At 33.2% G+C, this 9,875-nt stretch overlaps 2 protein-coding genes across 2 annotated transcripts; one reads left to right on the forward strand and one right to left on the reverse strand.

Annotated features, from left to right (window-relative positions):
• Positions 1–1,003: 1,003 nt before the first annotated feature.
• Positions 1,004–9,872, reverse strand: RpI1 (RNA polymerase I subunit RpI1). The gene is made up of 6 exons (XM_003705818.3): positions 9,729–9,872; positions 9,454–9,672; positions 5,047–9,374; positions 4,819–4,974; positions 4,435–4,738; positions 1,004–4,350 (listed from the first exon to the last, which is right to left on the reverse strand). Exons 2-6 carry the CDS (start codon positions 9,638–9,640, stop codon positions 4,217–4,219), a joined length of 5,109 nt encoding a protein of 1,702 aa, XP_003705866.1. The 5' UTR covers positions 9,641–9,672; positions 9,729–9,872; the 3' UTR covers positions 1,004–4,216.
• LOC100881723 (thioredoxin-2) lies at positions 1,389–4,060 on the forward strand. The gene is made up of 4 exons (XM_003705775.3): positions 1,389–1,528; positions 3,388–3,504; positions 3,580–3,693; positions 3,775–4,060. The coding sequence occupies exons 1-4, from the start codon at positions 1,505–1,507 to the stop codon at positions 3,835–3,837; spliced, it is 318 nt and encodes a 105-aa protein (XP_003705823.1). The 5' UTR covers positions 1,389–1,504; the 3' UTR covers positions 3,838–4,060.
• Positions 9,873–9,875: the final 3 nt, after the last annotated feature.

The raw sequence follows: 9,875 nt of genomic DNA on the forward strand, positions 1-9,875 counted from the left end.
TTTCCAAGAATCGACCACTTATCGAGCGGTCAATAACAAACACTTTAGCCATAAAGTGTTGAATAATAATAATAAATTGAATATCTTATACACAATATTTCTTTACATTATTACAAACGAAAGGTACATTCAACGTTGGCACAGTTATTGCCTCACCCTATATATGAATCAATCGGTTTCTGCATAGTCATTTATGCATTACGTCACGAGCGTTCCGCGCGATCTAAAGTAATTATTTGTGCCGTATAAAAATTTGAATGTACAGGTAACATCGATGAGACCTAATATTGTTATAAATTAACACGCAGAATGATATCGATATTGGAAATGAGTTTGCAATTCATCTGACGTCATGTTACGGTAAAAAGGATTACGCGATGACAGTATATTATTACAAATATATATGAATCAACACCTTAAATAAATTTCTTGTCATCACTTATTTCATTCGACATTCTTCCTAATTATAAGAAACAGCTGTAAAAATAGAAGTTGCAAATTTAAATAAAATTAACTTCTACTACCTTGTTGATCTACAAATTTTTTTAGTAAGTTGGTAGCCAATTTAAATATCACCTATTTTTAATATAAATTGTTCTTGCCATATCGATCTTGCGATGATCGATAGCTTTGGCCCATATTGTTTCAGAACTAAAGTTATATACCGATGGAAGTTCTTGATACAATTACATATTTTGTAAGCCAATGTTTATAAAGTTTGTTCCTTCCGCCAACATTTCATAAATAATGAAAATCAAAATACAAATATTATTCATCTGCATTGGAAACTTTCAAATATATTTCATAACTTTTATTAAATAAAACGAGATATTGAGCGCAAGATATAAAACCGTAATAATGTATTATATTATTTTGAAACACAAACTGTCAGAACACAAAGTCCGCGTAATATCTTATCATTGATAAAGACGAGACTTGGGTGGACAGAATTGTCGCAATTAAAGTCAACAGAAGGAATATTAAATAACGTTTTGTACAAGTATAAAATAACAATAGTAGTTTATTATATAATATAATAATGCGGTTTCAAATCCATGGATGTATTTGTCGAATTTATAGAATTTCCTTGGTAATCGAATCCACTTCCTTGTTACGACATAAGTTACTAGGAAGTTACATACAGGTATATTGTACTCATACAACGTAATTTACTTCGTTCGGAGATGTTCGCGGATCTTCGGAGCTCTTTCGTCGAACCACGAGTAAAATATGGTCGGCACGCACTTCGCTTTGCTTCGCCACACTTCGTGTTTAACCGTGACACCACCCTAAGAACACAAACATAGGAAGGAGAAAGCGAATCCTGAAGTGAAAAAGAGTTAGCCTGAAAGAACGAAAGAGAAGGAGAGAAAAGAACGGAACTACCGAGGATCTGAGTCAGAATTTCTGACCACAGTCGCTCAGTCGCTAACGAAGTACCGAAACGAGCAGTTGTGCGCTACTTGTGCTTCATTTCCAAACGTATTTCTTGTAAGAAATAAAAATGATCGTCGAGGTTGAGAATTCTGTGAGTACTAAAAAATATCTACTAATTTTCATATTTTTTCTCCACGTGTGAAATATGTTTAATTGCGTATAAAATTCTTGTACGTTGAGTAATCACACTAATTAAAAGAAGAATGCATTTAATTTCGTTTGCAGCGCAGTTTATTCGATCATTATCCTACTTTCCGTGAAACTAGTTGACCTTGAAATTATTGATTCCAGTTTGTTCGACTTAACTATGAAAAATTCTTCATGAAAAGAGTTTCCTCGAAACATGTGTAATTGCGGTCATAAACAGTTCGGTGAATCCCTTATACTGACATTATTTTACCCGATTGAAACATCGCAGAATATGCAATTAACATTTCCAAGCATGGTGTTCGTGTAGCATTACGTCAACCATAAATAATTTCAATTACTATAGTCCCCGTCACGAGAGATTGTACACTCTAAAGCAAAATCTGGCTTTCCTGGAGGAAATGGCGGCCAAGGGGAAGCGGTCCCCACCACTCGTTGTAACACCGGATCATTGACAGATTTGATTCACAGAAGGCATCTCCGAATAAATAACAAAATTTTTCTGAACGAATGTTTACCTTTAACGGCAAACTGATTCATTTTATAATGGGTAAAAGTAATGATGGTCTCGATGTGAAACTTGGTTAGGAAGCAACTAATTTGTATCGCGTAAAGTCACACGTGGATAGTGGCTCCCTCGACTTCAATTTAAGAAGCCGCAAAGGAAGTCAAATTTGCTCTCGAGTGTACATACTTATCGGCGGACGAGTTTTCCTTCTGTGCATGTTAGCTCTGATTGGTTCTAATATATTTTGTAATCAAGGATGACACGCATGCGCTAATACGATAGTTATGACACTAAACATGAATATGCGGTAATCTTTTATTTGGTATTTTCCTCCACATCATCGTTTTTTCCACTGTCCTCGTTATTTTTTCTCTATTCTGTACACGTCCGCAAAATATGATACACATGTACTGTAGACGGACACTAACTGGCGGTCAGTCAACTTTTGGATTTAGCCAAAATGTACAAAAATAAATGTAGTTGCAAACGTAGTAAGTATATCTATAAATCAATGCAATGAAAATGACTCCATCATTTATTATATTTTGATTGACAAACTTTCAAATATATAAAAATGTAAAGAAAATTGAGGAATTTTAATGTTACGTATTTGATCCCTTCAAAATTGAAGACAAGTTGTGGAAAGTTCTCCACTTTTATAGCCAAAGGAAACCTATGCACTGGAATGTACATGTTGTCGTGACAAGAACTATAAACGTATATGTATAGTTCGTGGAATTGAAATAATTTATTATACACGAGCATGCAATTTAACTAGAATTACCATTCGTGCAGATTTTATCGACACAATATTGATTCTGAAACATCTGAATTAAATCGAAAGTTTCGTACTATTTTTAATAAATAAAATTAATTATTTTCGATAAAACATTGATATCATATATCGGGAAGATATTCGCAAAAAAATAATTAAACGATAACGGCGGGACATATGTTGAAATGTAGTATGCCAGGGGGAATTAAAAATAATATTTGTATCTCAATAACACACAAACAACATCTATATTCTTAACGTAGATTTAATTGAATTTTTTGCGCAAAGTTAGGATGTTGACCTTGATAATATATTTCAAAGTTATTAAAATCCGCGGTACCACCCCTTCATTTTTATTGCAATTGTTTTTAAAATTATTTTTGATTGAATCTGTATTAACTAAGAATACTTTAAAACAAGAATCGCACTATTAGCGGAAGTAGCATAACAAAAAATTTCCGACTGATTACTTTTCTCAAAATGAATTATTTTTTTAACAATGTATAAATTACTTTTATAGGCAGATTTGAAGAGCAAGTTGGAGAAGGCAGGCGACAGTTTAGTCGTGATCGACTTCTTCGCAACATGGTGTGGTCCTTGCAAAATGATTGCACCTAAAATAGAAGAATTAGAAAAGGTCAGTCATTTTGTTTAGAAAAATTTCTATTAAATTTCTATTATACCTTTTACACAGCATGTTTTTGTTTAACAGGAAATGACCGGTGTTCTCTTCTTCAAAGTTAATGTTGATCAGTGTGAAGATCTTGCTAATGAATATGAAATCACTAGTATGCCTACCTTTGTTTTCATCAAGAGTGGCAAAGTGGTATGTGTTTCTTTAAATGAATAACTATTTTATGCTACAAGAAAATCATGATTAAGTACTAATGTCTTAAATCTGTTTTAGGTCGAAACATTTGCAGGCGCTAACTACGATAGAGTTAAAAACACAGTTCTAAAATACAAGTGAATATAATCAATTTTATTAATAAAGTTTTGTTAAGCAGAAATGTCTATTGATTACTATTAATCAGTAAGAGTAACTAGCAAAAGCCATATAATCATTAAAAATGAAGTTATGTTTCATCTGTAAAGTAAATATAAGGAGATACAGAATTTTTTGATAATGCATTGTCAGTTTTATTATAAACGTTTTGTTGCAAAATAAAATATAATCAGCTTATAAAAATATATATGCACACTGTGATTACTTTTATTTTATCTAAATAGTCGATGAAAAAGGAGATCAAAATCGAACTTCCTCATAAAGTATTAAATTTATGTACAATTATATCACTATTATCGTATTTTCAACGTAAATCTGTTATAAACATTTCATAATCATTTATTTATGCACCCACTGACAAAGAAGTCTCTAGGTCTGGTTGCATTTTTAGCAACACTGAACATATTCCAGTACCAGCTTTGCAAGGTTGGCCCAACATTAATCTGCTGGAAGGAGATACCAAGTTGTCTCGTTTTCCTGTAAATAAAAAGTACAGATGTTTAAGATTTAATTCTTAAGAAATTTTGTTTTCATAAATATTTTTATTTTTTATCTTTTTACCTTGTAACGTGGCGTTTTTCAAAAACGTAAGAGAACTTTCAAAACTGATTTGCTGCAATGGTGAAGCTGAATCCTCCATTCCTTTACGACTAAGAGGTTGAAATGTACCATCGAATGTCATATAATCCGCGATTAACGATAAATGCCTAATATCGACTGTGATACCATACATTTTGAACACGTCTTTTACTTCCTTCATAATAACTCTATTGGCTGCTTCGATGCCGTATGTTTGAGAAATACCATAAATATCGTTCGAATACAATTTATTTAAATCTAGCGATTTATCATATTTGAACATTTCCTATATTGTAAAAAAATACATAAGTGATATGAATTAACAATAAAATGTAAAATTACGTATGAATGTATAAATTTACTTACTATTATATTTATACCGTCCGTTTTAAGGATAGTATCTCCAGTATTATTCTGGAATGTAAATGCTCGTTTTAAATACGGAACCTCCCATAAAACAACTTTTTCTGCCACAGTTCTAATTATTCTTGGTAAATCTAATTTTATCATGTTAAGAGGTAGCTGGAAAATAAAAATTATAATTTTTATGCTCATTTATAAAATATACTCCTAATGCACCCTTGTGATACATACCCAAAATGTTAATTTGCACCATGAATATTTCTCCTCATCATAATCATAGTCTAGCACATTATGGTACATGCCTTTTACATCTCTCTTTCTACGGTTACTGCTTACTTCTGTTTTTGTATATTCAGCTTCGTCTTCTTCTTCTGGCTGCTCTGTACCTTCTGTTCTCTCATTTTCCATTTCTACATCATCATCTTTTTCATTGGCATCATCTATTTCCTCTTCTTCTGGATCTTCATATTCTTGATTTTCATTGTGCCGAGAAATTGATCGCGTTAACGTTGCATCCGCGTCTTCTGCTGCCTCTTCTTCATCTGAAGACTCGTGCATTTCTCCTAAGTTTGCTCGAGGTCTGTATTCTGCTCCTTCATCGGGTTCAGCTTGATCCAGTAATGCGTCGTTGTCATATGGTGATTTCTTTTCCTCTTCAACATGTAGCAAAGCACCTGCTACTTTAGCAACTTTCTTGATTTCCCTAAACATTTCTTTGAAAAATACAAATTCCGTTTTCTTCAATATTTCATGCGGCTGAACACAAAATTCTCCTTTGTACGATTTATATGGAAGAAAATTCATATTTATAGTATATACTAGTTGCCTATTTGGAGTATGTTTCAATTTCCTATTTACGCTAATGTTATCTAAAACATTTGACAAAATACACTTTGTCAATTTTAGTTTCAACCTATTAGAGACTTTTGTTACATTTTTTAAATCGTTCCTAAACGGTATTTCCATGCTAGGTGTTTTAATATTTTTCGATGCCATCATAAGTATTTCACGCAATCTAGGTATACCTAGCGTGACATTCATTTCTCCACGACCAGCAAAGTGGAAAGTGTTCAAGGTCATCTGAGTGGATGGTTCTCCTATTGATTGCGCCGCTAATAAACCTACCGGTTCACCGGGTGGGCAAACAATTTTCATCACTTTCATCGACAGGATATCCCTTAAATCTTTTCTACTAACATCAACATTTCTAGATGTACTGGCCATGTATTCATCTATTAATTTTTCTAATCGTTCGGAAAGCACACCAAAGTCTACGTCTTGTCTGTACTTCGACATCACTGGATCAGGACATTCGGTACATTGATTATAAATTGGTTTCCTCTCTTCTTCCGTGGTTCTTATCCATTTCCTCATAAGTGAAAGTGCAGCTTTACTTCTTCCACTGTTTTCATCCAATCTCTTAAATTTTGAGGCTTTAATAGTATTAGTATTTTCTACACAGAATTTTGCAAATGGACTAATTCTTCTCTTTTGTAAGGAACTTCCGTGTTTACTTTCCCACTTCTTAATTCTCTTTACCAGTTTCAAGATTTTATCCGTGTCTGAAACTTCTTTCAAGTATCTTGCGTCTTCTTCATCGATGATCGCGTTTTTATTGTCCACTAAAAAGTTTATCTGTTCTTTCCTCAAGAACCGTGAACCTGGTACATCAAGTCCATCTTCTCCATAATAAATTTGTACTAGACTACCATCTGAATCTCGTACTGTTGTATCGTAGTTAATAACTAATCCCTCAAGATGTTTAATCAGGCAACGTTGCAAATATCCCGATCTACTAGTTTTTACAGCAGTATCGATAAGACCTTCACGACCAGCCATACAATGGAAGAAAAATTCTTGAGGTTTTATACCTGTCATGAAACGACCATCGATGAAACCACCAGCTCTTGGCGTTGGATCATATGCCGGAAAACTTGGAAGACTTTTTCCACTTATCATTAACGGTGGCCGCTTTCCCTCCAATTCTATTTGTCCAAGCAAACAAGATATTTGCATAGTATTTACAGTAGAACCCTTTGCACCAGACTGAACCATCAATTGTAAATTGTTATCTGGGAATTTTTTTAGAAGACCAGCTGGTAAACATGTTTTATTTATATCGTTAGTGTAAACATCTAAAGCGGTTTTATATTTTCGATCGACCTGCGCACGAAATTTAGGGTTACTCCAATAAGATTCTTCCATTTTGGAGGTAACTACATCTGTGGATGTATCATCAGGTAATTCCAATATTGATTTTTGAATGTCTTCTCCAATGTTTCTACAATTAGATATAATTTCTCTACGTTTCGTGTCTGCCTTTTTTAACAGCAGGATATCTTCAATACCTAGTGTGAATCCATTCAGTTGTAAGCCAGCTTGAAATAATTTACCAAATGCGCTTAATAATTTTGTAGAACAATCACCACCGTACAGTTCGAAAACACAATGTATAAGACCAAATGGTGTTGCACCGTAATGGGTTTTATCCAGTACTCCACACAATAATTCTCCATTTCGTATGATAACTTCAGCCTCCGACATTGTTTTAGGATTTGAAAATTCAGTACCGCATCTCCAACGTCTTGCTTTTGCGACTTGCCATTCTTTCGCATTGATTTTAGCGCTTGCCGTTAAATTAATACGTGCTTGATTTGGCGGGATAATATTGATAATAACGGTCGATACAATCTGTTTACCGGACCACAGAGGTGTCGGTTTGATAATACTAGGTGGAAGAAGAATTATATCATCTTTTATCGTCGATAAAGCAGCATAAACTAGTTGCATATAATCTATACGAGAAAAGAATGCTCCTCTTACCGTTAAACGTACACCAGAAATCATGTGATCCTGAATAAGACCACTTAATGGAGTACCATCTTTGGGTACAAGATATTGATTAGACACATTGGCTATATTATATCCTTCACTTCTAGCAAGTTCATTTTGTGGAAAATGTGCATTCATTTCGTCACCGTCAAAATCTGCATTATAAGCCTTACAATTAGCGTAATGAAGACGTAATGTTTTCTCTCCTTTTAAAATACGTGCTTTGTGAGCCATTATACTGGGTTTATGTAAAGTTGGTTGACGATTTAATAATAAAATATCTCCGTTTTGTAAATGCCTGTGTATTACTTTAACACCTTTGAAAAATTTATGTGCTTTATCACTGGTTAAAAGACGTTTTGCAATAGCTTTTCGTTGTTGATCGTTATCGCCAGAAATTCTCTGTACACTTCCGTCTTCGTGTTCAACCATTACTGCACCAGGATGAACATCAGGACCATTCAAAATCAGTTTTCGTAACCACGCAGCATTCCAAGAAGTAACAGGTACCGGATATGTTAATTTCAAAGCAAAAGTTTCAGGAATACCAATTTCGTCTATGTTTAAATTAGGATCTGGTGTAATAACCGAACGAGCTGCAAAATTTACTCTTTTTCCCATCATATGCATTCTAATAACTCCTTCTTTCTTTTCTATAACTTGTTTCAATCCCTGGCAATTTGCAGACTCTGCTGTTTTATTCATGTCACGATCCATCAAATGGTCCACATTTATTTGTAAACTTTGCCAAGCATTGTGTAATTTCTCAATTGCAGTATTACCTTTTATTTGTTCAAAAACAAGTTTACCCTCCTCTGGCAACTGATTCGTATTTCCATCTTGAATTGTTTGAATAATATTACGAAGGACAAGACAATCTTGAATAATGCTTTTGTAAACTTGAGACTGTGGATGCTCTATCATTTGACCATTAACAAAGTTAACTGGTCTAACTATAGGTGGCAAAACCGGTATCACTTCAAAGAAAAAGACATCAGTTGGATATTCAATATCTACCATTCCAAAACAAGGTAAAATAATTTTCAGAAAATTCCCTTCATTTTCCCAAAGTTTTCTAAGAATCTCTTTAGACTGATCTGGCAATATCATGGTTGTTTCCAATTTGTGAATTGTTCCACGCGAACGTACCTTTTCAATCTTCTTTTCATCTTCATTAGGGGTTTTAATTGTCATAATTTTATTTCTTAATGTTGTAATTTTTGGTATAGGCTTTTGACAATTCTTACATATTTTTGGAGCTGTGTATTGCTTAAGAACATTTTCAACATACATATGCCATTGCATATTGATATTTTTTGTATTCAACTGATCTTCATTATATTGCACAGCAGACTGATTAAACCTTGATTTATTAATAAGATTTTCTATGTAGTCATCAGTCACATTTTGTAAAGATTCTAAATCAACATCATAAGGGTCATTTGAATTTGAAACAATAAACATTATTTCTTGTTCTAAACCTTCAACATCACTGAGATATCCTTGTTGAAGTAGCCTTAGTTTTGTAGATAACAATAATTTGACATAAGGTGGAATCTGTAGAGTAAAGCACTTTAAACAAGCCAACTTAATTAACATGCACAATCCCTTATGAAATAATGGATTGACGACTGGCATGGGTAGTTCTATGTGCCCAAAGTGACCTTGACATTTGAATACATTGCATCCACATGTTCCACATGGATCTGAGCTTTCTAAAAGTGGACCTAAATTAACAATATTTGTAAATTAATATATAACATTCATATAACATGCAATATACAATAAATTATTTTTTTTATTTACCTAATGCTGGATCATATAAACCTCCTTTCAGTGGATGTCCTAAGATATTAAATGATAAAGGTGTTCTTATTTTCGTAACGCTTAAATTTCTTATGTCATTTGCAGTAAACATAGAAAACATTAAACATTTTGGATCTAAATGTTTTGGAGTCACACGTGAAGAACGTGTATGCTTATGTTGTACCATTGTGATAAAAGTTCTCTTACGTTTTTAAATTTCTGTAAAATAAAAGAATTATAAAAGAGCTCATTAAAGAAATAAATAACTTTAATACCTTTAATATGACAGCCTATTTTACGAAGAATAGTTTTTGACAACATTTAAATTCATTACAAACTACTTAGGTTATGAAATTTTTACCATTTGATAAACCGCTCTCAGCGGCGCTAGTGTAGATATACTATATACCAACTATGTGCGA

Source organism: Megachile rotundata, chromosome 5 (assembly GCF_050947335.1).
Source record: "Megachile rotundata isolate GNS110a chromosome 5, iyMegRotu1, whole genome shotgun sequence".
Classification (NCBI taxonomy): domain Eukaryota; kingdom Metazoa; phylum Arthropoda; class Insecta; order Hymenoptera; family Megachilidae; genus Megachile; species Megachile rotundata.

What these genes read in the sequence shown, in the direction of transcription:
- LOC100881723 (XM_003705775.3), top strand. Translation starts at nt 1,505, where the DNA reads ATGATCGTCGAGGTTGAGAATTCT. An exon ending in TCGTCGAGGTTGAGAATTCT is followed by an intron (nt 1,529 to 3,387) that starts GTGAGTACTAAA and finishes TTACTTTTATAG; the next exon opens with GCAGATTTGAAGAGCAAGTT. An exon ending in TCATCAAGAGTGGCAAAGTG is followed by an intron (nt 3,694 to 3,774) that starts GTATGTGTTTCT and finishes AATCTGTTTTAG; the next exon opens with GTCGAAACATTTGCAGGCGC.
- RpI1 (XM_003705818.3), bottom strand. Translation starts at nt 9,640, where the DNA reads ATGGTACAACATAAGCATACACGTTCTTCACGTGTGACTCCAAAACAT. An exon ending in TTTATATGATCCAGCATTAG is followed by an intron (nt 9,375 to 9,453) that starts GTAAATAAAAAA and finishes TTGTTAATTTAG; the next exon opens with GTCCACTTTTAGAAAGCTCA. An exon ending in CGGACGGTATAAATATAATA is followed by an intron (nt 4,739 to 4,818) that starts GTAAGTAAATTT and finishes TTTACAATATAG; the next exon opens with GAAATGTTCAAATATGATAA.